This window comes from Fusarium musae, chromosome 2 (assembly GCF_019915245.1).
Source record: "Fusarium musae strain F31 chromosome 2, whole genome shotgun sequence".
Taxonomy (NCBI): Eukaryota; Fungi; Ascomycota; class Sordariomycetes; order Hypocreales; family Nectriaceae; genus Fusarium; species Fusarium musae.
The window spans coordinates 4,758,832-4,786,064 of NC_058388.1; the positions used below are offsets into that span (position 1 = coordinate 4,758,832).

General features: G+C 48.9%; 12 protein-coding genes across 12 annotated transcripts; 7 read left to right on the plus strand and 5 right to left on the minus strand.

Annotated features, from left to right (window-relative positions):
• Nucleotides 1–649: 649 nt before the first annotated feature.
• Nucleotides 650–4,120, plus strand: J7337_003379 (uncharacterized protein; the record flags this gene model as incomplete). The annotated part of the gene is made up of 5 exons (XM_044821095.1): nucleotides 650–851; nucleotides 904–1,183; nucleotides 1,230–2,085; nucleotides 2,131–2,629; nucleotides 2,679–4,120. 5 exons carry the CDS (start codon nucleotides 650–652, stop codon nucleotides 4,118–4,120), a joined length of 3,279 nt encoding a protein of 1,092 aa, XP_044685395.1.
• A 311-nt stretch (nucleotides 4,121–4,431) lies between these two features.
• Nucleotides 4,432–6,198, minus strand: J7337_003380 (uncharacterized protein; the record flags this gene model as incomplete). Its single annotated transcript, XM_044821096.1, has 7 exons — nucleotides 4,432–4,650; nucleotides 4,699–5,106; nucleotides 5,160–5,423; nucleotides 5,473–5,856; nucleotides 5,901–5,947; nucleotides 5,994–6,040; nucleotides 6,086–6,198. 7 exons carry the CDS (start codon nucleotides 6,196–6,198, stop codon nucleotides 4,432–4,434), a joined length of 1,482 nt encoding a protein of 493 aa, XP_044685396.1.
• A 282-nt stretch (nucleotides 6,199–6,480) lies between these two features.
• Nucleotides 6,481–7,965, minus strand: J7337_003381 (uncharacterized protein; the record flags this gene model as incomplete). The annotated part of the gene is made up of 2 exons (XM_044821097.1): nucleotides 6,481–6,921; nucleotides 6,970–7,965. The coding sequence occupies 2 exons, from the start codon at nucleotides 7,963–7,965 to the stop codon at nucleotides 6,481–6,483; spliced, it is 1,437 nt and encodes a 478-aa protein (XP_044685397.1).
• A 754-nt stretch (nucleotides 7,966–8,719) lies between these two features.
• J7337_003382 (uncharacterized protein) lies at nucleotides 8,720–10,381 on the plus strand (the record flags this gene model as incomplete). The annotated part of the gene is made up of 2 exons (XM_044821098.1): nucleotides 8,720–10,107; nucleotides 10,165–10,381. 2 exons carry the CDS (start codon nucleotides 8,720–8,722, stop codon nucleotides 10,379–10,381), a joined length of 1,605 nt encoding a protein of 534 aa, XP_044685398.1.
• A 963-nt stretch (nucleotides 10,382–11,344) lies between these two features.
• Nucleotides 11,345–12,520, plus strand: J7337_003383 (uncharacterized protein; the record flags this gene model as incomplete). Its single annotated transcript, XM_044821099.1, has 1 exon — nucleotides 11,345–12,520. One exon carries the CDS (start codon nucleotides 11,345–11,347, stop codon nucleotides 12,518–12,520), a length of 1,176 nt encoding a protein of 391 aa, XP_044685399.1.
• A 600-nt stretch (nucleotides 12,521–13,120) lies between these two features.
• Nucleotides 13,121–13,630, minus strand: J7337_003384 (uncharacterized protein; the record flags this gene model as incomplete). Its single annotated transcript, XM_044821100.1, has 2 exons — nucleotides 13,121–13,311; nucleotides 13,360–13,630. 2 exons carry the CDS (start codon nucleotides 13,628–13,630, stop codon nucleotides 13,121–13,123), a joined length of 462 nt encoding a protein of 153 aa, XP_044685400.1.
• A 1,049-nt stretch (nucleotides 13,631–14,679) lies between these two features.
• On the plus strand, nucleotides 14,680–14,948 carry J7337_003385 (uncharacterized protein; the record flags this gene model as incomplete). Its single annotated transcript, XM_044821101.1, has 2 exons — nucleotides 14,680–14,741; nucleotides 14,798–14,948. 2 exons carry the CDS (start codon nucleotides 14,680–14,682, stop codon nucleotides 14,946–14,948), a joined length of 213 nt encoding a protein of 70 aa, XP_044685401.1.
• A 1,746-nt stretch (nucleotides 14,949–16,694) lies between these two features.
• On the plus strand, nucleotides 16,695–17,725 carry J7337_003386 (uncharacterized protein; the record flags this gene model as incomplete). Its single annotated transcript, XM_044821102.1, has 3 exons — nucleotides 16,695–16,730; nucleotides 16,791–17,207; nucleotides 17,264–17,725. 3 exons carry the CDS (start codon nucleotides 16,695–16,697, stop codon nucleotides 17,723–17,725), a joined length of 915 nt encoding a protein of 304 aa, XP_044685402.1.
• Nucleotides 17,726–17,979: 254 nt separating this feature from the next.
• J7337_003387 (uncharacterized protein) lies at nucleotides 17,980–18,615 on the minus strand (the record flags this gene model as incomplete). Its single annotated transcript, XM_044821103.1, has 2 exons — nucleotides 17,980–18,211; nucleotides 18,278–18,615. 2 exons carry the CDS (start codon nucleotides 18,613–18,615, stop codon nucleotides 17,980–17,982), a joined length of 570 nt encoding a protein of 189 aa, XP_044685403.1.
• Nucleotides 18,616–21,098: 2,483 nt separating this feature from the next.
• Nucleotides 21,099–22,175, plus strand: J7337_003388 (uncharacterized protein; the record flags this gene model as incomplete). Its single annotated transcript, XM_044821104.1, has 4 exons — nucleotides 21,099–21,296; nucleotides 21,344–21,567; nucleotides 21,610–21,746; nucleotides 21,793–22,175. The coding sequence occupies 4 exons, from the start codon at nucleotides 21,099–21,101 to the stop codon at nucleotides 22,173–22,175; spliced, it is 942 nt and encodes a 313-aa protein (XP_044685404.1).
• Nucleotides 22,176–24,263: 2,088 nt separating this feature from the next.
• Nucleotides 24,264–24,986, minus strand: J7337_003389 (uncharacterized protein; the record flags this gene model as incomplete). The annotated part of the gene is made up of 1 exon (XM_044821105.1): nucleotides 24,264–24,986. One exon carries the CDS (start codon nucleotides 24,984–24,986, stop codon nucleotides 24,264–24,266), a length of 723 nt encoding a protein of 240 aa, XP_044685405.1.
• Nucleotides 24,987–25,886: 900 nt separating this feature from the next.
• On the plus strand, nucleotides 25,887–26,978 carry J7337_003390 (uncharacterized protein; the record flags this gene model as incomplete). Its single annotated transcript, XM_044821106.1, has 1 exon — nucleotides 25,887–26,978. The coding sequence occupies one exon, from the start codon at nucleotides 25,887–25,889 to the stop codon at nucleotides 26,976–26,978; it is 1,092 nt and encodes a 363-aa protein (XP_044685406.1).
• Nucleotides 26,979–27,233: the final 255 nt, after the last annotated feature.

Here is a 27,233-nt window from a genome sequence, read left to right on the forward strand (position 1 = left end):
GCTCCGGGCATCAAGGACGCCGTGAAGAACCCTTCGGTCCCTTCCCGTATCACAATTTCCCCCAGCGGAGCCCTTGTTGTCCGGGGCTGTCACTGTAAAACGCAAGGCTGAGATGCTGGGCCCAGACTCTGCTGCCAAGTTCCTGACGGGCGGAAGCCAAACTCAAAACACGTAGACTGTTTTTTCGGATAAGCCTGACATAATTGTTCTCTCTGATTCGCCAAATTCAAAGTTTGACCGCTTATTTTTAGAGTTGGACAACAGTCGGGCGCCCGCGGGGTGCCGACAAGGATGCCCGCGGAGCATATTTTACGGGGGACTTTTATAAGGCTACGTGCCGGTATCCGGACCCCGCGGGCGTTTGAAGGGTTGGCGCGGGCGGAGTCGACAGCGGGAGTTGATGATCGTCAATGCGGAGTTACAGCCGGGTATTGTCACCAAAGTCAGGGTAATGAGATCAATGCATTGGGATGCGTAAATGGCTTGCTCCGCCTCATGAACTCTTGACTATAACATGTGCTTGAAGAAAGCAATGTTTGAGTAACAATTTCAACAACAACAACAACAATCTCCTTTAAACAGCAAGCGATTTGATCTTATACGATATCACCACTATTTACGGACACAAACCAAACAGAATCTACACAAAATGGCAGCAAAGCAAGAATCGAAAAAGCACGATGAGAAGCACAAGGGACAAATCCCTGGTCCAAAGGGTACATACATCACCTTGAATACGAACAAATGCCATCACATGCTGACCATCGCAGGCCTTCCAATCATCGGCAACCTTCTCGACATCGACGTCACAAACTCGCTACAATCGATAATCGACATGGCCAAAGACTATCGTACGTTACAGACCACTGCTGTTCCCGACAGCCCCTAACACTACATTCACAGCAAAACTCTTCGCACTAAATGTCGGCGGAAACACAGAGATCATGATCTGCAGCGGCGACCTGATGGACGAATTAGCGGATGAATCACGATTCCATAAACTTGTTGTTGGTGGTGTTGAGAAGCTACGGCCTCTAGCTGGCGATGGCCTCTTCTCGGCGCAGCATAATAACCAGGAATGGGCTATTGCGCATCGTATCCTGATGCCGCTCTTTGGACCTTTGACGATTAGAGAGATGTTGCCCGACATGCGAGATATCTCAGAACAGCTTTGTCTAAAGTGGTACGTCATTCACTATTGACAGAAGATACGGTGTTGACTTTTACAGGGCACGATTAGGTTCCTCCGCTACCATCGACGTCGCAAACGATTTCACACGACTAACACTCGACACCATCGCCCTTTGCACAATGGGCTTCCGCTTCAACAGCTTCTACAGCAACGAGAAGATGCATCCCTTTGTAGAGAGCATGGTCGCAGCCCTCGTCGACGCAGATAAGCAATCCATGCTCCCCGATGTCGTGCAGTCATTTCGACTACGAGCCCAATCCCATTTTAAGAAGAATGCTGCTGTGATGAAGACAACATGTCATGATATCCTCGACCAGCGACGGAAGAATCCTGTCGAGGGCAAAGATCTTCTCAATGCGATGATGAGTGGCAAGGATCCCAAGACGGGAATGGGTATGAGTGATGGGAACATTGTCGACAATCTCATTACTTTCCTCGTCGCTGGCCACGAGACTACCTCTGGTCTTTTGTCCTTTGCATTCTACTACCTCCTCGAGAACCCTGAGAAGCTACAAAAGGCTCGCGAGGAGGTCGACGAGGTTTTGGGTGACGATGCCATCACAGCAGATCATCTTCCCAAGATGCCCTACATCAACATGATCTTCCGCGAGACCCTTCGTCTTATGCCCACTGCACCAGGCTTCTACGTCACACCATTCAAAGACGAAGTCATCGGTGGTCAATACAACGTCTCCGCAGGCGATCCCCTCTTTCTTTTCCTCCACATGATCCACCGCGATCCCGAAGTCTGGGGCCCTGATGCCGAGGAGTTCAGGCCTGAGAGGATGGCAGACGAGCACTTTAACAAGCTCCCCAAGAACGCTTGGAAGCCTTTCGGTAACGGTATGCGAGGCTGCATCGGTCGAGAGTTTGCATGGCAAGAAGCTCAAATCGTAAGTGCCACTTCTTTGTTGTGAATTACTAGCTAATATTCGCAGGTTACCATCATGCTTCTTCAGAACTTTGACATGGTCAAAGCCGATCCTAACTACCAACTTAAGATCAAACAGTCGCTCACCATCAAGCCCGACGGTTTCAACATGAAGGTCAAGCTTCGAGAGGGACGCGACTTGACCAACCTCTTCAAGAACCCCAGCACGGCTAGCTCCAAGCAGCCCAGTCTGTCCAGCCGAAAGAACCTCAACATCTCACAAAAGGACCTGAAGCCCATCTCCATCTTTTATGGATCCAACACTGGAACTTGTGAGGCACTGGCAGAGCGGTTGTCGGCTGATTGTGCGACCTTCGGATTCATGCCCTCTAAGCCTCTGCCGCTTGATGACGCTACGAGGAATATGTCCAAGGAGGGACCGAACATCATCCTGGCTGCCTCGTATGATGGAAAACCTTCTGATAATGCTACCGAGTTTATGAAGTGGGCTGAGTCACTGCAGCCTGGGGAGCTGGAGGGCACCCAGTTCGCTGTTTTCGGATGCGGTAAGTCTCCTTCATCTCTTCATACCTCAACTTATCTAACGCTTCTTAGGCCACAAAGACTGGGTATCAACCTTGTATCGTATCCCCAAGGTTCTCGACAAGTGCTTAGCTGACGCTGGCGCCGATCGTCTCGTCGATATTGGTCTCACCGACGCCAGCACCGGCCGTTTATACCCCGACTTCGATGACTGGGCACATAGCAAGCTCTTCCCCGAACTAGCCAGCCGCCACGGCATCACACTCGACCACGAGCCTGACTCTCTTGAACTGAGCGTCACTGTCAACCAGTCCCAGCGGAATGATATTGGAGGGAACTTCAAGAGGGCTGAGGTCGTGGAGAACACTCTTCTCACTAGCCCTGGTGTTCCTCGTAAGTACAGTCTACTCCTCAAGTTACCGAAGGATATGGCATATACTCCTGGTGATCATGTCTTGATTCTTCCCAAGAATCCGCCTCAGCTTGTTGAGCGAGTCATGACTTGCTTTGGTGTCGATGATGATACTGTCTTGACTGTGTCGTCGCAGCGACCTACTTTCCTTCCCACCGGCACTCCCATTCTTGCCTCGAGCCTCTTCAGCACTCTTGTTGAACTGTCACAGACAGTCAGCCGCACCAGCCTCAAGAGACTGGTTGACTTTGCAGGCAATGAGGAGACTAAGGCTGAGATCCAGAGTCTCGCTGGTGATAGATACGATGTCGAGATTCACGAACAACGCATGTCCATTCTCGACATCCTCCGCAAATACCCCTCCATCAACATGCCCCTATCAACCTTCCTCTCCATGCTTCCCCAGATGCGTCCCCGCACATACTCCTTCGCCTCAACACCAGAGTGGAAGCCTGGCCACGGCTCACTTCTCTTCTCTGTCGTTGAAGCCACTGAAGCCAGTGGCTCATCGCTTGCACGCCCTGGCGGTCTAGCTACCAACTACATGGCCCAGCTCCGCCCCGGCGACTCTGTTCTCGTCGAGCCTCGACCTTGCAGAGTTGAGCTTCGCACTGCAATGACTACTGAGCTCAACGTCCCTATCGTCATGATCGCTGTTGGCGCTGGTCTCGCTCCCTTCTTGGGATTCATGCAGAAGCGATACCTGCAAAAGAAGTCGGGTCAATTGTCCAATTCCTCCTCCACACTTTTCTTTGGTTGCCGTGGCGCCAAGATGGATGACATCTGCCGCGATACACTAGACGAATACTCTCGCGCTGGTGTCGTAACAATCCATCGCGCCTTCAGTCGAGATTGGGACTCGCCGCACAAGTATGTTCAGCACTTGGTGGCTAAGCATGCTGATACCCTGGCAAGACTTTGGGGACAGGGAGCTATTGTGATGATCTGCAGTGGTAAGAAGGTATCTGATGATGTGTTTGATGTCTTGGGTCCTATTCTTCATAGTGAGGATAGAAGGTTGAACACCACGAGGGCGAGTGACTGGAAGACTTGGAGAGAAGGCGTTAGCAAGGAGCGGTTGATCTTGGAGGTGTTTGGTTAAGTTGGCGCTTTCGGTGATGAGTACTTTTTATTGATGTACCTTAGCATAGCGTTGCGGGTTTCTTTGTTTTAGTATACAGATTAGGATAGACTGCTTTTAACGCTACTTCATTGTGCCTACCAGATAGTCTTCATCTGTGAGACCATTCTTTGACACATTTGCCATGTTTGTCTCAGATCACTGAAGTGGGTGGGTGGTTCTGCTCGAGTAACAGTAGTTGGGATAATGTTTCCCATTGGTAACGACCAACTACTACACCCTAAACTAAACTATGCGAATCCGCCACAACACCAAACTACATTCGTGTCCTTTTACAGAATGTATCTAAAGTTCTTATTCTGTTTATCAGTCTCATCCACCTGGAGAAGCGCTCCGTCCTCGGTAAGGTCCACCTGCTGAGACTCCTCGGGATCTCTCTTGACACCCTGCTCATTATCGCGACGGCGATTCTCCCAGGTAAGGTAGAAGTAAATGCCCACCACAAGCGCAATAGTGATCGCATAGCAGACCATGATGGTGGTATAAGCAGTCTATAGAGATTAGTAACGTGCTTTACAATAAGCAGTGGTGTCACTTACGTGGTAGCCGGGTGCCTCGGTGCTGATAAAGAACTGAGGTCCACTTAGGTTTCCAGCACAGTATCCCAAAAAGATCATAGCCATGACGGTAGACTTTTTAGTGAAGCCAGCGATGTTACTAGCAGAAAGAGATAGCATGAGAGGGAACGCTGGTGCAACGGCCATGATGAGCCAGAAGCCTGCAAGCCGGGAGAGTTTCTCAGCTGTAGGAAGGAGCTTGATCATAAGAATACCAGCAATGGCCATCAGGTACGTTAGAACAAGAGCAATATGGCGCGACTTGCGAACATAGGTTGTAAAGACAGCGACGAGGATGACGGTCGTGAGTTGAAAGGCTGATGCAGGGAGACCCATGAGGATAGTCTGCTTCTCATCGTAGCCGAAGCTCTTGATGACAATGGTGCTGAACTACCATGATATCAATTATCGCAGTCTTGATAGGATAGCAGAAGATAACTTACGCTTGTGGTTCCACCATTGGGAATGCAGATGATGAAAGAGAAGAAAAAGAACCACCAGGACTTGACATCCTTCATAGTCTCGATAAACTGCCCGCGGTCCCACTTCTTAGTCTGAGTAGTTCTCTGGAACTTCTTAGGTCGAAGAGCAGCAAACTCTCGCTCAGAAGTTGACAGAAACCCAGCAGTTGCAGGAGAGTCAGGCAGAAAGAAGAATGTCAAGACAGACCAAGCAATGGTAATAAGCCCAAAGATGAGGAAGAGCATCTGCACAAATCAGCCTTCAAATCTTCTTCAAGTCACAAGTACAACTCACCTTCCACTGCTCAATAGGACCATGATAACTCAAAATCCCATACGCAATCATAGCACCAACCATACTCGCCGACGCATTCCCGGCAAACCAGAACGAATGGCGCGATACATGCTCATGAGGCGTATACCACATTCCCGTGATGAGCGAGAAGCCCGGACTAATCGCACTCTCAAACACACCAAGAAAGAATCGCAGAACCATGAGACTAGCGTAATTATGCGCGACGGCGTGGAGAGTGAGAATGACGCCCCAGATAAACATGAGAACGCTTAGATATTTGCCGAGAGGGAATTTGACGAAGCCGAGAGAGATGGGGTATGAGGCTACGAGGTAGCCTATGTAGAAGATGCTAGATGCCCAGCTGAATTGTTGCCCGACGAGTTGCTTCGCTTGTTAGTGATGCTTTTGCTTCAGTGGTGAGTACATACCAGATCCTCTCTCAGGCCAAGAATAGCGCTATACGCCAAACTCGTCTCTGTATAAAGTCAATAACCGCATATCAATTCTCACAATAAACTTACTATCCAAGTACTGCAATCCATAGCTCACAATAAGCAACGGCATAAGTCTGAAAAATCAGCTCTGAACACCTGTCGCTTCTGGTAGCACATACCTCATATCAATCTTCCTCACAAGCTTCTTCTCCTCCTCCACCGACAGCGTATCAACAGTCCCGTGCATATCAACATCCGAAGGCGTCGACTCTTTCATCTCTTTACCCTCCATGATTAAAATTGCGATGTTGCAGGAGTGAAGAAAAAAAGAAGGTTAAACTTCAAAGCGTTGATGGTTTTGAGTCAATGTAGGGGGCGCAAGGGCCCAGTTATATTCTGTATCCTTATCACACCAGCGCTAGTCCTTAATCCCCTTATCACTTCGGCTCCAAAATCTGGGGTCCCTTGTCCACTACCCCAGATTTGTGGCGTGGGCTATGAGTGGTCAGTTTAATCGACGAGATAAGCCACGAGATTTATCGACGAGATAGTGAAGATGAGACACTGTAACTATCTAATTATCATGATATGGTCTGGTCTGCTTGCTAACTAATTCCCGAACCGCCTCCATCGATATTCCTTTAGCCGACAGTGTCTTAGCCGACACCACGAGGTTGTAAACGCCCTTGATAACGGGATCTGAAATACTCGCCGAGATCCAGTCTCGGTATACGGGGTCATGTGTTTCGATTCCTCCGATTAAAAGAGCCCATTGGAAGCGCTCTAGGAGCTGGACTGGTCCGACGGGGATGGTGTGGTATGCTGCTGAGACTAGTTCTTGGAGTGCGCGCTCAATATCAGCTGGGACTGGTGCCTCGCCGAAGAATGTGTCACGGCTGCGGTGCAGGTAGATCTCTAGGGCGTGGAAGATGGTTACAGCTACGAGGGCCATTAATGGTGGCTTAGTAGACTGTTGGGCGCAGTCTCTCGATAATGTGAAGAGGAAGTTCTGCTCCTGTACGATGTCAGTCCACGCTGGTCTTACGGGTCACTATCAACTTACCTCTCGTATCTTGTCCAACTTGTTCCTAATCTCCACCCACTTCCCAAGTACAGCCAGTTCACTCTGGCTATACACATTTATCTCGTATTGTATCACAATTAGACCGAAGTAAACATCCAAAATCCTTCTCTGAATCGTCTCCGGCTGACTCTCAGACCTGAACCACGTCTCCGTCTGGTCTGGTAATATCGGCATGCGTGACAGAAGCCATATTCGCTGCCTCGTCTCATGCTTTTGACTAACATAACCCGCAAAAGCAGCACCGCAGCCAAAGAAACCACAGAATACATCGCGATCATAGATATACGTCAAGATCCGCGATAGCGTAACGGGCTCTGACGTCCCTGTACTCCCGCTGGAATTGGCACAAACCTCATCTAGCGAAAACGTCGTAACATACGCAAGAATCGAGGTACTCAACTCTCGCAGTCTCTCCACCTCCAACGGATCCCTCCTCATCCAAAACATATAAAGATACAAAAACGACAACATCATCGCGACGTGGTTCGTAGGCGATAATGTCACGAGCGCCTGGCTTAAAAGCTGCGATCCGTTCTGAAAATGCAGATACGACTCCAAAGGCGGTCTTTGGCTGAAACCATGATGGATAGCTAGTTCGCTGTGTGAAAAAGCAAGAAGGAAATGTAGCGCCATGGGGTTCTGGACGGCAAAGTTGAGGAAGATGGAATGTGCTGATAGAGCGGCTTTGCGGGTTGATTTCATGGGTGCGAGGACGGTGGAGTGGAATGTCATGGCTTGGACGTCGTCGCTGCCGATTGAAGGGGCGGGCTCGGTTGGGTTTGTGAAGGAGAACGAGGGGAAGAGGGAGAGGATGTCGAAGGAGGGTGTTGGGTATAGGATGAGCTGCGATGAAGCATCTTGGGGATATTGAGGGAGGGCGATGGGGTTGATCAAGTCGTCTGGCGGTATGTCTGGGAACGTCGTTGGTGATGCAGATGCCACTTCACTCTCAACAGGGAGAACATCAAACGACATATCAGCCGGCAAACCCTCAGGCAATTGCAAGTCCCCAGCCGGTGTTGAAGCAGGCGGCGTAACACTCTGCGAGCCCTCACTGGCACTTCCAGCATCATCAATCTTGGGCACAATAGTCTGGGGCGTCCATCTCTCGCGCTGTTTAATCGGCCCCAAGCCTCTCCTCCTCTCCGCCAGCGGCTGTATCTGCGTCGCCCATCTACACTCAAGCTTGAGCCTCACGCAGCGATTGCACTGCGGCCTCGTCTCATCGCATTTGACCTTTTTGGTCAGACACGTCAAGCAGCCTAGACATCTGGGTCAGCGGGGAACCACTTCCGGAGGAGCCGGGGAGGGACCTCACCGTTTTTAGAGCGGCCGCGTTCTACGCGTTTGCGCTTTGGGGGTTGAGGGAGGGAGGAGGAACTGGATGATGCATTCTCCATGTGACTTGGGCTTGACTGGGGGGGAGGGGGAGACCGGATGAGAAGGTCCTTATCGAATGGGTGGAAAGGAACTGGATGGCATTAGTTAATCGATTGGTTTGCGTTGACCCTTTCTTTTTCGGTCGTTAATCTGAAAGGACGCGTCCCCGCCTCTCGCAGCTGATATGTCGTCGATTAAACCGACCAATCACCATCACCTCAAAATCGAACTGTGATACGACGAGATATGAAGACATTAACGAACAATTTATTGAGTCTACTTCATTCCCTTCTTATCCTGTACTCTCCAGTTCCCGCTTTCTATCTCCAAAATAATTCTTATCACTAAAATGGGCAATTCAATCTCTTACACTACTTCAGACTGTCACGTCAACCTCCCAAACTCTGGATCTCTCAAAGGTCTTCAGTTCGATTCCAAGTCCCGTCGCTTCGCAGGTGTTCCCTACGCTCAACCTCCCGTCGGAAATCTACGATGGCGAAAACCTCAGCCTCTTCCTAAAACACATCAATACGAATCTTTAGATGGTTCACCATTTGATGCGACCCATTTTGGACCGGTTTGTCCTCAGGCCAATTACTCCAAGAACGTCAGCGAGCATATCCCCAAACATGCATACAGCGAGGATTGTCTTAGACTTAATGTCTGGACACCTGTGCCTGATCCCAAGGAGCCGAACAAGAAATGGCCTGTTATGGTCTGGTTTCATGGTGGTTGGTTCCAGGTTGGAGATCCAAGTCAGGAAGAGAGTATGGATCCTACAGAACTCATATCCACCGGCGGATTACAAGCTGTGTTTGTAGCCGTTGGTTACAGGCTCAATGTCTTTGGCTTCCTCGCTGGCACGTCTTTGTTAGAAGAGTCTGGTGGTGGGGCTGTAGGGAACTACGGTCTCTGGGACCAACGTCTCGCTATGGACTGGGTATACGAGAACATCGCGGCCTTTGGAGGAGATCCTCAAAATATCATTCTAGCGGGACGAAGTGCAGGAGCTTACTCCGTTCTCGCACAAGCACTCTATGACTTCCGAGGCAAAGAATCACATGGTCATTTTACAAGAATGATCATGTACTCCAATGCCATTCCAACACAACCCAAGACTGTTCAAGATTGCGAGGAGCAGTTTGATGAGCTCTGCGAGTACTTCGGTGTACCTGCAGACGTCAGCGGCGCAGAGAAACTACGTAATCTGCGAAGCATCACCGCTGATGATCTATCTTCTGCCATTATGGAACTGAAGAACCATACTTTTCGTCCTGTGACAGACGATCTGTTCATTCACTCTGGTATCTTTGACTACTATCGCGACGGGTCATTTGCGCGTGAGTTCAAGAAACGCGGATTGAAGCTCTACATTGGCGAAGTGCTTGATGAAGATACCCTCTACGCCGTTACAAACCCTCCCGATCCCAACATCTATTCTCTTCAGATGCAAATATCCAACTACTATCCTCCCCACGTCACCGACCGTCTCCTCAAGCATTATAACCTTCCGCAAACAAAAGACAAAAAGGATTGGCAAAAGATCTTTGGGCGTATCATTGCCGATGGTCAAGTCAGAGCTCCATCACGATATCTAGTGGATAATCTGGTGCGCAATGGTGTTGACATCAAGAATGTCTGGAGGTATCTCATCGCATATCGCCTTTCGTTCATAACGAATGAAGTTGCTCCAGCCTCGTTTGGTGTGAGCCATGCTATGGATAGGCCTATATGGAAGTAAGTCAAGATCCTCTACCCAGTTCACAATACTGCAGATTCTCTAACATATTGCAGCTACTCTATTACTCATGGACCAACGCCTGCAGAGAGAGATCTTATGGATGCATGGATAAGAGATCTCAGGGCTTTCGTCAACGATGAAGAGGGGTATGTGTTCGGCACTGAACTTACTACAGAGTACAAAGTCATGCAACCGCAGGGAACAATTGCGATTGAACGAGATAGTCGATGGGAAGAACTTTTACAGGTTATGGATATCTTTAGCGCGTAATTGCCACATCTTATCGATATGTTACTCCCATGGCCTTTGCGAGTGAATGGTGCAGACGCTTGTAAATCGGAGCTTTGCCTCGCTGTTCGCTGCTCAATACTGCGCCTTGGTTTCAGGCTTAGCAGTATGATAGAAGTCAGACGACATACTCATAAAGGATCTATATACGATTCAGCCCAACCGAGAGCGTCCCTTGTCGGATATCAAGCCAACTAACAACAAACGGAGCCCAAGCATCAAGACATCGTGGCCATGGACGGGAACGTTCCACTCCTTGCCCAATTACCCCCAGTATTAGCCTGTTGCCATCCCCAGGTTTCGGACATAGAGCCGAGGTAGAGGGGGGGACAAAAGTCTTTATTTCGCAGCGTCAAAGGCATGGTTCAGAGCCGCGAGGAAATGCACCCAATAAGAACTAGCCAAAGCCGGGTCTAAGGGAAGAACTACGGCTTTCATCAATTCCCATTGGAGATGCGAATCCCCAGAATCCCCCACCCTACCCCAGGTTATTATTCTCATCTCAAATGAGAAATGAAGACTGCAGGTCATTTTTGTTACCATGAATCAATCACTCATGACTATTATGACTACAAACTACAGCGGCGTCGGTATGTGGACATCCCGGTTCGGCTCAGGGGACTCCACTCTACCGCACGATTCTCTACATTTCTGCATCTTCGGGGTAGTATTATGTTAAGGTGCCGCAAGAATATAGGACTCTTTTAGCCGGAGAAGGAGTTTCAACCAATAGGTAGACTGGTTCGATGAAGGGTAAGAATAAATGATCTTGGCATCTTCGGTGCTCGATAGACCGAAGAAGCAGGTCTTAAAGACTCACTATAATTCTATAAAGGGTCCAGGGCGTCTGACTCTCTGCAATATTCACAATACAACAGCGCGGTTCCTCCACAGCCCTTTACCTTTACACTCAATCTCCAAAACCTTGATCCATACCTACCGACAATGAAGACCTCCCTGGCATTTGCTGCTGTTACGGCCCTGTCTCGTAGCTTGGCTATCGCCGCTCCACCTTCCAACTACCTCAACTGGAAGACATTCAAAGCTAATGGAGTCAACCTCGGTGGCTGGCTACACCAGGAAGCCGTAATCGATCCTACGTGGTGGAACCAATACGCCCCTGGTACGCCTGATGAATGGGATTTCTGTGCAAAGCTCAAATCGCAATGCGGTCCTGTTTTGGAGCAGCGCTACGGCTCTTACATCACGGCTAAAGACATCGACACTATGGCTGCAGCCGGTATCAACGTTATCCGAGTGCCGACTGGATATAACGCTTGGGTCACTGTTCCAGGATCACAGCTTTACAGTGGCAATCAAGCGCGCTATCTGAGAGCCATATCTGATTACGCTATCAAGAAGCATGGCATCCACGTCATTCTTGACATTCACTCGCTCCCCGGAGGTCTGAACGGCATGGGATTGGGTGAAAAGGAAGGTAACTATGGCTGGTTCCAGAACCAGACTGCTCTTGAGTATTCTTACAAGGCGGTCGATGCTGCTCTCAAGTTCATCCAGGAAGCCGATGTTCCCCAAGGTTTTACCCTGGCACCCATCAACGAACCGGTTGACAATCGAGATATCACAAAGTTTGGCACGCCGGACGCACTAAGTGATCAAGGTGCTGCTTGGGTTCTTCAGTACTTCCAAGGCGTCATCTCGCGCGTCGAAAAGGTCAACCCCAAGATACCCATCATGCTTCAGGGTGGTTTTCGACCCGTCGACTACTGGGCCAAGTACTTTGCTGCCAGCACTAATATCGTCTTTGATGTCCATAACTACTACTTCGCCGGCCGCCCGACTACTTCACAAAATCTTGCCGAACTGATCTGCAGTGATGCCAAGGACATCGTTAGTACTGCTTCACCAAAATTCCCTGTTTTTGTCGGCGAGTGGTCCATTCAGGCTGCCACCAACAACACTTTTGCCAGCCGGGCGCGGAATCTGAACACTGGTCTCAAGGCTTGGGCTGCTTATACTCAAGGAAGCGCTTACTGGACTTGGAAGTTCTTTGGAAATGTGCCGGTTGATGGTGAGGGTACTCAAGGCGATTATTGGAATTACTCTGACTTTGTGAAGATGGGAATAATTAGCCCGTCGTCGGGGGTTACTTGTAAATGAGACGCCTCTAGTGCTACTACTCTACAAACTTATCAACCCACGTGTCGCGATATTGGCGGCGCATTCCTGACTCTATTTTGCTATTCGATACTGGTGATTAGGACTGGGAAAGCATATGCAACAGGGTTCTGGAACTCTCTTCACCAAAAGTCTGCCGTACATTCAATGATCAAGATGTAGCAGAGGTCAAAGGAGATGTATCAGCTGTTGTCGTCTCACGAGAGGCTAAAGAGGATGACTATGATGATACCATCGCCCATGTTCCAGTCTCGGGCTGCTGGCTACTTGTGTATGATCGAGAGTCATTTGAAGAGGAAGAAGTGCTTCTCGTGTTTCGTGATAAAAAAGGGCAATATTTTCAGGCAGTCATCTATCAGACCAGAGGATTTAGAGCATATTCCTCCCTACATCATGCGGGGATCCATCACTGAATCTGCCTTTTGGCGTGATGGAGAGGTTGGAAAGAATCACAAGTCGCAAGGGAGGAGCATGCGAGCTATTTTACCTAGACTTACGGCCGAAGCTGAGCAATGTCGCGATGGTTTTACATAACAAGCCGTGGTGGAAAGGTCAATATCGTATTAGATGCTATCTATTCTATTACAAAGTCATTCTATACTGGACAAACTGACTCTCGGCAAGAGTATCATAAAGCTTCCGCGCCGCAGTATTATCATGCTTGGTAACCCACTGCACCCTCATAAACCCCTTCTCCCTCGCAACATCGGCAACGGCCTGCGTCAACTTCCTCCCAAGACCCTCCCCGCGAGCCTCCGGATCAACAAACAAGTCTATCGCGTCAATACCCTTCCTCATACCTCACGTAAGTCTTTACTTACCATTGAGTAAAAGGATTTCCTTCTCGCTCCAAGGCGTCTGCTCCGGGAAGAAATGCGCTATCCCAACTAATTTGTTCTCCTCCCCTTTGACTTGTCGCACGACCAGCGCTTGCAGACAATTCTTCTCTTCGATGATGCGATCGAAAGTTCGCGCGTATTGATCTTCATCAATCTTGGATTTGTAAAAGTCGATGTAGGCACGGAATAATTTAGACCATTCTTCGAAGTCGTCGCGGGCTGGCTTTTCGATTTGATATGTCGCTGAAGACATTGCGGTGATGGTTTGAGATGAAGCGTGTTATCGATGAGGGGAAGTTTTGAGGTTGAGGGCGCTGTTTAAAGGTTCGTTATCGGCTCCGAGAGGCCGGTTCCGAAGACTCGGGCCGGTCTGGGACTAGAGACCGGGAGTGTCACCGGCATGATAGCACCTTTATCGTAATCAGCGTGAGACCGTTGACTTATAAGTCAAGTGTGGCGCTAACTGCCATCGCCTTGTCTGGTTGAAGTCACTGATTACAGTGTTGCTGCCAAGATGGTGGTTGAGTTGATCCCAAGCATGATGTCATCGAGCATAACTCCGCTTCTGGCCTCAACGGATATCGACGACACAAACAAACCAGATGAATATTGCTGACTCAGATGGATTGGAAGCTTTTGGTCACATTGACTCAAGGGTTGCGATCCTTCTCATATAATACGGACTTCGGCCAATGGATCTCACTCAGCGTCGTAGGCTCGAGCGCATCTCGTATAGAAAGCGGGACGGTCCCGGATCATGACCCGAGAGGTACGGGAGTAGATCCCTCTGTGGCGAGAATCCTTGTGGAGCCTATCGGAACATTATGGCCGAGCATGATCCATAGCCTCATATATCTCTTTAACCATGGCTAGGGGAGGAAAGAAAACTCGGGACCTTGACCCTAAGCGATAAAGATATTAGGTAAATTTAGTCTAAATTAAAGGTACCCTTTACTAAGTTTATTTTAATACCTTATATTCAGGTTTGGTATTTTCTTGCCCCTTGAGGGGTAGCGGTCGTGGTCAGAGAGCTGCATATGTCCCCAATGTTCATGCAGAGTAACGGTCGACTCTAGGCTACAATCGGCAGGTAAGTCCTTTGATCCATGTATGAGGTGAGATTTGGGTGGTATAAATCCATCTGCAACATCGGCTGGATAGAAATAGGAATGTGGTCAGCTAAAGGATCCAATCCTAGTAATTGACAGGTCATAGAGCTACATCACTACTTATATAAAAGGCACCGATGGCCCGAAGAACCTCTGTCTTTTCTATTACTCACGCATAATCGAAATCATCAAAATGCAGTTCTCCATCTTCAGCATCTTGGCCATCGCCACCGTTGCCATCGCGGCTCCCCAGTCGTATGCCATTCCCTCGCAAGCAAACGTCTTGAGAATCCGTTGCTGACTTTGTACAGCGCTTGTGAGAACGGCGGTCTGTTCTACTCTGACCCAAAGACTCTGGAGCCCTGCAAGTCGGCCTGTGCTGGCGGTACTTGTGCTTTCCAGGGTACCTGCGAGACTGACCCCAACATCCCTCTTCTCTGCTTGGCCAAGTGCACTTGCTAGGCGTCTTGCCCTGCCGAGAACAAGATGTTGATAAGGCAGATGTTTTATGAATTATGGGGATTATTTGTCATAGAAACAAGCAATAGGCAAAATGAACATTGTTTATCTTAAAGGCTTAATGTGTACTACGAAGCCTCCATGATGCTAATGCCTGACCAACTTCCAAACTCTCCTCGCAACGTAGATATGTTTCGGCATTATTCTTCATCTCCTGAAAGAGAGCAGAAGAAGATCTTCAAACCGTGAACCACCAACGTCCGGCCGCTGAAGATCCGAGAACTGACTCAGCGTCACTAAATGAGGCCCCGGTACTTTCAACGCAGCAGTCTCCCAAGCACTCTCACTATCCGCATCCCAAAGCTTTGTCCGCACATCAAAAGGCAAAGCCTCAACACAAAGTGCATGCATCGTATATCCCCTCTTCAGCGAACTATACACCGCTAACAGGATATTGCAAATCATTATAGTCCGTCTCACATTCTCGGAGAATAGCCATGCTTTCCAGGGACTCAGTGAGCTTGGTAGTTGAGTCGGCGCATGCTGCCATAGCTGATGAGTCAATGCCCACATTTCTTCATTGTCACGTTCGATGTCATCTTCGTTTGTGTCGTGACACTCTAGAAGACGGATTATTTGGGCCAGGCTTATCGCTTGTGCGTATGCCAGTGTGTCCGCGAACGTGCTCGTGCGTTTTGATAGACGAATGAGACGTCTGATTGTGAGGCGGAGGGCACTGAGGCGGCTGCTGGCGAGATAATCGCCGGCGACGTGATAGCTATAGCAAGCATCGCGAACTTCTTCGAGTGGTGGTGGCAGTGAGGGATCATATAGAGCAGAGTGAATAAAGGCGGTCTTGCCATGATCCACGAGCTGGCTTGGGAAACTCCGAAGAATATCAGACAGATGATGGAGTGTCGCCTGATCAAACACGCGAACAATTTCCAGAAGAAGGGGATTAAAGATTTGGAGACCGTTGTTCATCGGCCTGCTCATGACTCTGAAATTGTTCAATCTTGCCAGGTCTGGAGGTCGAGAGCCATCATAGGAATCATTAGAAAGTACTTGTCGAATGAATATCTGAAGCTTTGTATCCAAGATACCATGGACCAATAAACGCGACAAACTTTGAGGATTCTGTTCCTCGTTGAGCTTTCGAGATTTAACAATACTTTTGAGTGTCTTTTCGTGAATAGCGACAGGTGCAGGGGCTGGCTCATTGGCGTACCGACAGGGAATACGCTTGGTGGAGCATCTCTCGCAGCAGGGACTCGCGAGATTGCAACGCCTTCGGGCCTTGACGCACGCTTGACACGATCTTTGCAGTAAGCCCATACTGAGATTGATTCTCTGCGCAAGGCTTGAGGAACATCGGATAAGAGCCAGGTGTTTCTTTGATGCGGGAATACTCGAATGACGCTTGACTAATCATCAGCGGCAGATACGCGTGTTCCAAAAGAGGACTAGTCTCCACCTCGAAGTTCAGAAGAGTTTAGCTTCCACCTGCTGGCCAAAAAAGGCTTAGACTCCACCATCTTCACGACGAGATGAGTTTGGATTGAGGCCATGATAATGGTGAAATGCCTCGATGCTGAGAAATCGCAAACGTTGAAGTGAATGGTATGCTGATACAAGATTCTATAAGTAGTCCAGGCATTTCCAGTCATGTAACAACATCACTAAGCACAGTTGATTTACATCTCAAACATCCACTTACCCTGCATCTCTCATTTTGTAACTACCTTCACCATGTCTACCGAGATCAAGAACGTTATGGTCCTTGGAGTGAGTCTCTCTTCTTCCATACTGTTAAATATCGAGTTCTCGGGCTAACATAATTAACAGGGCCGCGGAAATCTCGGTCCATATCTCATCAGAGCACTCGTCAAAGCGGGCTTCGATGTCTCCGTCCTTAGCCGCACCTCATCCAACGCCACAAACTCAACGTTCTTGGATGCTGCGATTGTCAAGTCTGACTACACTTTTTTATCACTTGTTGACGTCTTTACTGGACAAGACGCTGTCATCTCCACCCTTTCGACCGCCAATATCGCAGAGCAAAAGATCGTGATTGACGCCGTTGCAGCTGCAAAGGTCAAGCGATTTATGCCAAGCGAGTTTGGGAGCGACACTTCAGTCGATGGGCTGGAGAAGATGGCGCCTTTCCTCAAAGGGAAGCAGGATGTTATGGACTATGTCAAGTCTAAGGAAGCAGACGGGTTGTCTTGGACGGCCATTTTCACTGGTCCTTGGATCGACTGGGTGAGTCCGTTGACATTGAATACACAAAGCAAAGTGGCGTCCTGACGAATTGTTAGATGCTGGTCGAAGGCAAAGGACTACTCTGCCTAGACATCAAGACCAAAACTGGCGAGCTTGTCGACTCGGGCGAACCAAAGTTCACCACTACGACCGCATCACAAGTCGGCGAAGCTACAGCTACTGCACTCATTCATTCAGATAAGACCAAGAATGAGTATGTCCACGTCGCATCCTACAATACTTCTCAGAACCAAGTCATCGAAGCTCTCGAGAGAATCTCCGGCACCAAGTTTCAGTTCGAGAACTTGGATAACAAGGACCTATACGCTCGCGCAACAAAGCATATCGAGGAAGGCAACTGGGGCAGGGGATACTATGAGCTTGCTACTGCGACTGTCTACAGTGATGCGGCTGTTACATACTTCCCTGACAAAGCGGCTCATTGGATGACCGTGCTTGGCCTGGTTCAAGATGAGACCTTTGATGAAATGATCACCCGTATTTTAAAGACTGTTTGAGTATAGGGTATAGATAGGAGAAGGGATCATGAGACATCATGTGGCCTGGTGATATACCCTCGGCACATAGGAGGGTCCTCACCGCTATTGCCAAGCCAGTACAACACGGCATTTCCGATCAATGCACCAGGATACGAATATTATCAACCATGTTCATTGTTCATATCTCTTTTGTTATTCATGGAGACTGTCGTGCGAAAATCATGCAAAGCTATATGCCGTAACCAACCATCCCAACCGTTATTCATTTTCATTTAGTGCCAGAGGGCATCATTGGGCTTGATGCCCTTCTCCTTGCAGTAATCGTAATACAGCTTGGAGAAGCTGAAGAGATCAAGAGTGAACTTCAAGGTATCATCATCATTCAGGAACTCAATGCTACCAGTGATGGTAAACACGATATCAGTGTCGTCCTGAACGGACAAGGTGTGGATAACGCCGGGGTTCTCGCAAACCCAATCTCCAGGTCGGGCAACCCAGTCGTATCTAGATCGCGATAGATTAGCACCTCAATCTTTGTACAAGGTTTATTAGGGGGAGGGTAGCACATACTCCTTGTAGCCCCATTCTCCTGACATGGTGATGGCTGTAACGGTACCACGGTGTCGGTGCTTGCCCAGGCTGGCAGCCACCTTTGATCGAAGACCGACGACGAAAGTACCCGTCCTGTTCTCCATGCGCATGGGCTTCAGCTCAATGGGTCCGATCCACGGAAACCAGAGCGTATCCGTCTTTGCGTTGATATAAACATCGGGGGCGCTGTACTTGTCGACAAAGGCAAGCTCCTCACGCTCGTGCTCGTTGAGGGCGGAGCCATCCTCCTTGGGTCGCTCGGGAAGCTTGGAGACGGGCTCGGGGACGAGATCCGGGGTAGTAGTAGAAGGAGCCATTTTGAGATATACTTTTTGAGGCGTAGGCAAATATGTTGTGCAGTAGTTGAAAGTGTAATAGGAAGTGCCAAGTTGTGCTACGGGCCGTTCCTGGGCTGGATTTATTAAATGCAATTTTGTAGGACCCTTGAGGCGAATGTAAGAGGCGGAGCCGATGAGGGGAAAGGATGACTATTGATAGCGAGGCGATTGGTTGCGCTTGTGGGCATTTCGAAACGCGTTGCCCGCGGTGTAAATCCTTTAGTCTCGGGGCATACCGCCATTTCGAGTACTAGACTGTCCTTGACTCGCGATAGTTCTGCTCATCTGGAGGGATAGCCCGCTTCCCGCCCACAAGCCGCCCATAGTCTCAAGTTCTCAACGGCCTTTAAATCCTAGGGGTCTTTAGGCATTGAGAGCTGTATTACGGATAGCTTGGTGAGAAAGGGTGGTCTGCTAGCACAGTTTTGGAGGCGAAACTGTGGTTTTGCTTGAGGCGACGATCTTGTCTGCATAAAGGTTCTTCATGCAACGTCAAGCACAGACCCAATCCATTCTTACGCGCCCCTGACGTCTATCTTCCTCTTCTGGCAGAAGGATTCAGGCAAACTCCACAGGCGGTGTTTGCCGTGCAAGAGCGGAGCGGTAAGGGCAGCATCGTGACGCCTGAGCATAACTTTGACCATGGTCCACTGGCTGGTCCACTGGTCTAAACTGTTCCGAAACTAGATGACCCCAGATCCGCTGCGACATTAAAGGTCACGCTTTGTTGAGACTTGAGAGAGGCAGAGTAAATGCCGTTGTGCCAAGGAGCCAAGATTGTGGTATTACCCGATTATTCGGGATATTTTATCTCCATTATATAAATGATAACTGATTGGTGTACTCGGGGCGATTGGGTAGGAGGATTCAATACCTTGTTTAGACGCGCTGGCGCCTTGAGTCAAGACCCTGAACCAACAGCCAAGCCAACACATTCGAAGATACACTTTCCCAGCGTGTTCAGTCATTGCTTTTTTACACTTGATCTCTTGCTTTTCTGGCCCAGGCCCTTGGGACCCTCAATCTTGGGTTGCGAGATCTTCAACGAGGCAAAACCTCGCATTGCTACCTTACAGTTGGGCCTGAAGCTAGCCCCCCCTCGCCCCTCGCCCCCGGAAGTCTTGTATCCGCTGGGCTAGTATCTTTTTGGCTGCGGCACGAACTACCCGCGTAACTACCGTCTCCCCCCGCGCGGGCAGATTCTGGGTCTTGTGCAATTTTGCTTAGCCTTACGAGCTGATGCGGGAGCGAACCCGTGTTGATGCTATTGATACTTAGCGCAAGTTATGGCGCCAGCGCAGAGAAGCGTCTGCCTCACTTGACTGTTTAGTGAAAAGTATCTGCAGCAGGAAAAAGAAAGTTCAACAGAGTCAGAAGGTGCTGACGTGCCACGTGAAGATTACTCGCAGATTGAGTTATATGCGGCTGGTCCACTATCGATATTAACTGTCAAACAATTACAAGGTTTGGCCCTGACATTGGGAATCGCGATGTGACAATGCACCTCATCTTCGAAGGAATACTCCGTAATCCTTCGCGCCCAGAGATTACCCGCAGAAGCCAGAGCCAACCTTGCAAGCCCTCGCTAACAGAACAGAACCAAACCAAGAACAGGATAACGAAGTCTTGACCTAAAAAAGCCGGTGGACCCGTCGAATGTCACGTTGTGGAACCGACTAGTCCTCTAGCTCAACTCCTTAGACCTCGACCAGCGACGATCATGGCCGTTGAGGCCCTACAAGCGCGCTTTGAATTTCACCCAAGCTCTTTGTTCTTTCTCTTTACGAGGGGGCCTTCATCGCAAGCTTGCGGCGGTCTCCTTTAGTTCCCAGGTCCCACATACCGGTTCGTTTCGAATAGATAAATTAAAAATGTTTCCTTCCGGAGAACTGCCCCCCCCTGGCGTAATTATACATATCTCTCGCATTGTATCCATCATCTCGGGTTCGCGTTGGTCCTTCTCGCATCTCTCTCTTTTTCTCTCCAAACTTTGATCTGTATGGTTGGGCTGCCCCCCTCTGGTTCTTGACGAACTGAGTGTGCAGTAAGCTTAACTCCAAACTCTGATTTCCGGGGGTGTTTGCTCCTTTCTGTTATTTACCTCCGTAGACGGGGAGACATGGCCAAGATGGAGTCGAAGCAGACGGACCTTTGGGTCGTGCTGTTTGTCACGTTTGCTGCTGCGACTATCATCACTATCCTTCGGTTATTGAGTCGTCGGCTCAAGAGGATTCCTTTGTCTTGGGATGATTACTTTGCTCTTTGCGGATATGTAAGTATTTTTTTTTATCTGCCGTGATTGAGGTTGTTGGTGCTGACGGGTTTGAAGGCCATTTCTGTTGGTTGGATTATCATTATTCCCTACTGTAGGTTCCCGCTCAATGACCAACGACCGATATCGACACTAACAGTACCAAGGGGTCAATCACGGTCTTGGGCTACATATCTTGGATGTCACAGAAATGAGGAATATCACATTGGAAGATGCATTGTACCAGGCGAAGCTTCTCCTCTTCATTGCCGAGCTCTTCTACGCCTTCGGTCTATTCTTCGCCAAGGTCTCGATCCTCAGTCTCTACTGGCGCATGTTCCGAGTCAGCAACATTCGACTACCGATTCAAATTCTCTTTGGATGCGCCATCGTCTGGATCATTTTCCGAGTATGTACATCACGATGGATCAAGGCTTCCAGGCTAATTGGTGGTAGATCTTTATGGGCATCTTTCACTGCGTTCCTGTCAATGCGTTCTGGGACTCAACGGCAGGCGGCTACTGCGCCATTGAGGACAAGAAGTTCTTCTTTGGTACGACGTTGGTACATGCTGCCATTGACATTGCTATCTTGATCCTTCCGATGTGGCAGATTGGTAAATTGCAGTTGCCTATGATTCAGAAGGCTGGTATCATGGTCATGTTCACCTTTGGCTTCTTGTAAGTGACCTTTATCTTTGGTCAATTGATGATTACTGACAGACGCAGTATTTGCGCTGCCGCTATCCGACTTATTGTCGCTGCTCGCGTCTTTAATGACAAGTCCGCCGATTTGACGTGGAATATCTGCGACATTGTCATCTGGGCGACAGTCGAGGTCAATCTGATCAACGTTTCCGGTACGCATCACCTCACCATGCACTCAACGGTATCTAATATGTACAGCTTCACTACCCACGATCCGACCCGCGTGCACATACATCTTCACCTGCACACATCCCCGAACCCGAACAGGCGCCAGCTCAGGAAGTTACCCCAACAGCTACGGCCGCAGTCAAACCAAGCAGTCCATCCGTCTCGACACCATCAACAAATCCACGCCCAACGACGAATCTTCCTCTACCCACCAACTCGCCGAATCCGACGACGGCGGTGGTCGCGGCTCAGTGTCAGACTTTGAGAGCCACGCCATCGACCGGTTCAGACCAGTGGGGAACAAGTACACATCTACAGTCACGGGTCAAAGTCCAGGCACTGGTGAATTTGGAGCAAATTTTGGTGGCATTCTCGTCAAGAATGAGACGACGGTGCACGTTTCCAAACACTGATCAAACTGAACCGATTTGGATATTGAATGGAGTCATGGAAAAAAAGCGATGTTATGGATATACCTTGTAACCTTAGAGTAACAGCAAAATAATTAATAGCGATGATCGAGTCACTTGGACCCAGATACTGGGAACCATTTTAACCAATCGCAACGTGGGCATGATGACTTTGGTGACATTAGTAGATGGGCCCCTGCGTCTCAAGCGTGGACTCTAGACTCTAGGCCTTGATCCGCGGTGTCTCGTCTCACGACAGTTGCCAACAAAGCAGGTTTTCTCCAGCGCCGAATCCACTGAAGAATTGTCACGGACCATTCCGTTGCAGAGTCTCAGAGACTGTTTTCATCTCCATCTCCACTGTCAGCGTCATGTCTCGTCTCTTCAACCCCACGCATTTGTAACTTCTTGACTCATTCAGTTCCACAAACTTCAGTCCGTGGCCGCTTAAGCTTCGGGCGGCTGTCATCAAAATGTCATTCTGCGCATTGACTCTAGCACTGACATTACCAAAAAGTCTAGAACCCCTCAAACTGAGGCTGACGATATGAAGACGCAAAGTCAAGGCCGTTCTTGGCTCTAGTGAAACTCTTTGCTTTTTCCAGGTGCATGTTTGCGTCTACCGACCATACAAACTCGAAGTCCAATGAGAAACAGTGCCCTAATGGCGATCAGACGCATCGAGGTAGCATCGTGTCTTTTGAGTCGGAAGTTAGGGGGAAGAAATACTCCCGAACTTCCGCCAGTGTGACATCGCACCATTTGCGCTAAATGCGTCGGAGGACAGGGTCAAGGCTTCGGTACTTGAGGGAGTGGAAGTGAGGGGAAGTTGCGATATTGGGAGAGCGCCGAATATTGGGTTTAGCAGTCGATAACGGGTGCGCTATAGTTTCAGCTCGTTCTTGGCAATTTCATGGGGTTGGTGGCGTTGAAAAGACTTATTGACTGCCGTACCAAGCTTTTAGGTACCGGAAGCTATGAGAAGACTTACCCGGATAGTGTCAAGGGGAGCATCCCGGATAAAAGGGCTCTTTCTGATGGAACGAGACCGACTACGAGTATCCGGTCGCTGAGTGCGGTGCTCTGAAACGTGATCGGCATGCAACCTCTTGCACTGAAACTCTCAAAATGCCGACATGAGAGGTATCACAAGATCGCGCAGAAACATAATCGGGGAAAGTGATAGATTATGTTACCGGTCGCATGTTACAGTTCGCCGAGACTTGCAGCCCTCTCTTTAAGATACTTACCCTGCTGGGAAACGCCAGACGAGGTCAGTTCACCAACAAAGTCCAAGGAACAGCATAAAATATGTCATAGGTAATAACGATCTGTATCGTTTTGTGAATGAGGCCAAATCTAAGTCCTGCAGATATCATCCTATTTGAGCCACGAATGAATCGAGTCACCTTCTGCCATGAATCAAATAGCATCTTCTTTATTCATCACCCAGTATGCAAGTTGTGACTCTATTCCGGGGACTTCAACATTTTGCTGAAAAGCGTCGCCGATATAAACTCGTATCTTGTCTGATTATGTCAGAATCAATCGATTACGGTTAGCAGAGAACTACAGACTGACAACCAAATCCCTCGAGGACCATCAGATTCCTTACAAAGAAGGGTCCAATGTAGGTTTGTTCGTCTGGGCTGATCTATTCCAGCCTTTGCGAGGACAAATCGATGTCGCTTTGCAGAGCCAGAAGGCACAGGGTGAATACCCTGATCAATATCTTAGGACTCTCGAAGGGAGACTCCAAGAGATTTTATTGAGGCACAAGATATTCTTGGCTCTCGGCGCTGATTTTGGAAGTGATGTGCCAGGCTGGTTTCGAATTGTGTTTGCTCATGAAAAGACTTATCTGAACCTGGGTCTGGAGCGCATAGCTATCGAAGCCTTCCGCCGTTCACTTGAGGGAGATAAAAGGCGAACGATAGTCCCAAAAGGAATTTTTATGTGTCAATAACTTCATGGTTCGTTCACTTGTGCCTCTCAAGGTCGATCCATTGGCAAGAGCGAAATGCGACAGTGATTTATTGTAATACTTCAAATAGCTCAACCTGACGCTCAGACATGTGAAGTGGCATGCATTCACGAGATTCCAAGTGTCTTTTCCTCTGCACGCATTGACTTGTACGCGTCAATCCACCACTTGTGTATAGGGTTGTTCCCCTTCCACGCCCCATCAGGTGCTAGCTCATCCCATGGCTTAGGACTGAGAATGTAATGCACGTTCTTGACCTTATCATCACGCCATATAGCTCCGTGCACGCTTGGATCCCGCATCGTCTTCAAGGCGTTGTAGATATATGGCAATGCGACCCAACGGCCTTTGTATAGATCTGCCAATAGGTCCTGATCTGGAAACTGGTAGTCAAGACCAGTCTCATTCATCTTTGTGACGATCTGATCAAAAATAACTTTCGACGGGTTGATGACGAGAAGCCCGCTGTTTAGTTTGCCCAAGCCTGTTGAGATATCTGCCCCGGAAGTTTGTGCGACGTCTGGTGAAGAATGCTGAGATGTGAACGCGCAATTCTCAGGGTTCCAGTTCGGCGGATAGTGCGGCTTTCGCAGGGGATTGCATGTACAAGCATGACAAGCAGCAAACACTCTTTTACTGCGAGTCGCGTCTCCAGATTCGCTCACTGACGACGAATCGAGGTCAAGGTCCATCAGCTCATCCATGTTCTGTAGCGGTAGCATATCTGAGTCCAGCAGAACTATTCGTGAGTAGTCCGTGATTGAGAAGGCGATTAGCTTTGTCCAGCACTCGTTGAAACGCGGGTCATCGGTGTATTCCTTTGCGGTCATTGGGGCGAGTCGTGGTACTCGGAGGGTTGCTATGCTTCGATGCTTCAGAGACTCGATGCTGGCTTGAGATAACGTGCTCGTGTATAAAACCAACAGCGGGTATCTCGATTTGACGCATCGTAGACGGTAGTTGAGTGTCAATACGCCCTTCAGATAGTCATCATTCGTCACCAAAGTCGCCCAGACTGAGTAAATGTCAATTCATCAACACCGAGAAAGCCTGGCTACGCGTAAAGAACCACCAACCTTTTGGGGGCAGAGTCGCAGTATTCTCAGATACCATTGTAACCGGGACAGATCAGAGATTCCCGAGATTGGATGCAAATTAGAACCTCGACAGATTCCAGGGAAGAACCCTCATAACATTGAATTGCGGCCGCGTGTTCTTTTATAACCCAACATCGGCAGTTGTTAGAGTTTACTGCGCAAACTTAGTGCTCGGCTGCCTCGGACGGCAATCGAAGTGGCTTGTTTCTATGGCGATCTCGTACTAAAAGTGAAACTAACTCCACATTCTCATGCACCTCATCCCAAAGTTGGCATTTTCATGTCTAACATTGTCTCAGTTGCAGGAAATGGCGCAGCTGAAAGGCGTACTATTGGAGATTATCCCTTGACAATCTCTCACCGATCGCTAGATTCTGCTTGGCATCGGAAGAGCTGGTATTCCATGTGATTGATAACAAGTTTTGCTTTACAATGAGTCGGGGCTGCATCGGAATGGTTGGCTTGATATGTTGGTTATGACTTTTCCGTAGTAAGGCCGCTTACTAATTTGCTTCACGCTTCACGTTGTTCTTCGCGATGCATGCTTATTCTGCCTCATGTTTTATGCCTATACCCCGCCCAAGCATCCTTACAATCGCATAACCTATACATCCCACTTACGGATTCGGAAAAATGGGTGACATGGTAGAAACGGAGGCAATGGATGACATCGCTGTTTACGAACTTCATGGTGGCATCGGGGACGGTGCAGATATGGTACTTGGATTCAATGGCTGCTTAATTTCCGTCTCCATATCTCCTAGCAGCGGATCGTCTGTAAGGGACACGCAAGGGCAGCAAGATCGTCCTCTACAAGATCATTTTATTGATGCCATAGACAAGGCTACCGTGTGTCAGGACAACGACGAGTATGAGGAGCTTGTGGATGAGGTTTTCATCGTGATTCTCGACGCCGGAAGACCTCTTTTCCGTCAGTTGACATTCCCGCAAGGCGAACAGGGTCTGAGGAAATCTCTGCATCATTACCTATTTCCTCCTTTCTTCCACTTCCGTTTGGAAGCCCCTACGTCTACAGGCAGTGTCTCCATTATACCCATCACTTCCGACGAAACAAATATCATATATACAGTTGACCCTGCCACTGATCAAGGTTCTCATGACGAGTTGGGGATCTGCCAAGAGTTGCCTAGCTATACGCCTGAGGAACTCTTTGCTACCGAGGTGTTTGAACGTGGTTCACGGAGCGTTACAGCTGCCGTCCAAGTACAAAGGCAAGATATGTTGTGCAAGGCGAGTGGTGAACCAGACAGAATCTCTAGTACCAGGATTGGACGGGAGATCCAATGCCTTCACAGGATAAGGGAATACTTTCCATCTGGATCTATACGTATTCCTCAACTTCTTGGATACGTCCATCACAACGATACGAAGCACATTTTGGGACTTCTTCGACAGTGGGTGCCAGGACGCAGACTTGACGATGTTGTTACTTCTGCTACGCCACAGAACAAGGAGAAATGGGCTTCCCAAGTCCGGCAAACCGTGGAGCTCCTTCACCAAAATAGATTGATATGGGGAAACGGATCCCCTGGAAATATCATCATCGATGAGCAGGACAATGCATGGCTAATTGATTTTGGGGGCGGGTATACACAAGGATGGATTGATGAGGAACTAGCTGAAACAAAAGAAGGAGATGAGCAAGCCCTGGAAAGGATTACTCAATTGCTAAGCGGAAGTGAGGGTATGCCCGTATCTCCATAGAGACTTAAACATCCGAGGATATACGAGCTTGCGTGGTGCGTAGGTTCCATGGTGCAGATCAACGGCAGTTCCTGGTACCCGTACTGTTGGGACTCAACGGCCGCTAGGATAATATCCACCCTTTGTTTTAGCGTAGGCGTCACTTAGAGTCTGAATGTCACTTAGTGAGAAAGTACTGGTAATAGAGATAAGCACAAAGATTATCTTCTGCTGCAAGTTTGAGAAGCCCGCCAGCACGAAGCGCCACATTTGTTC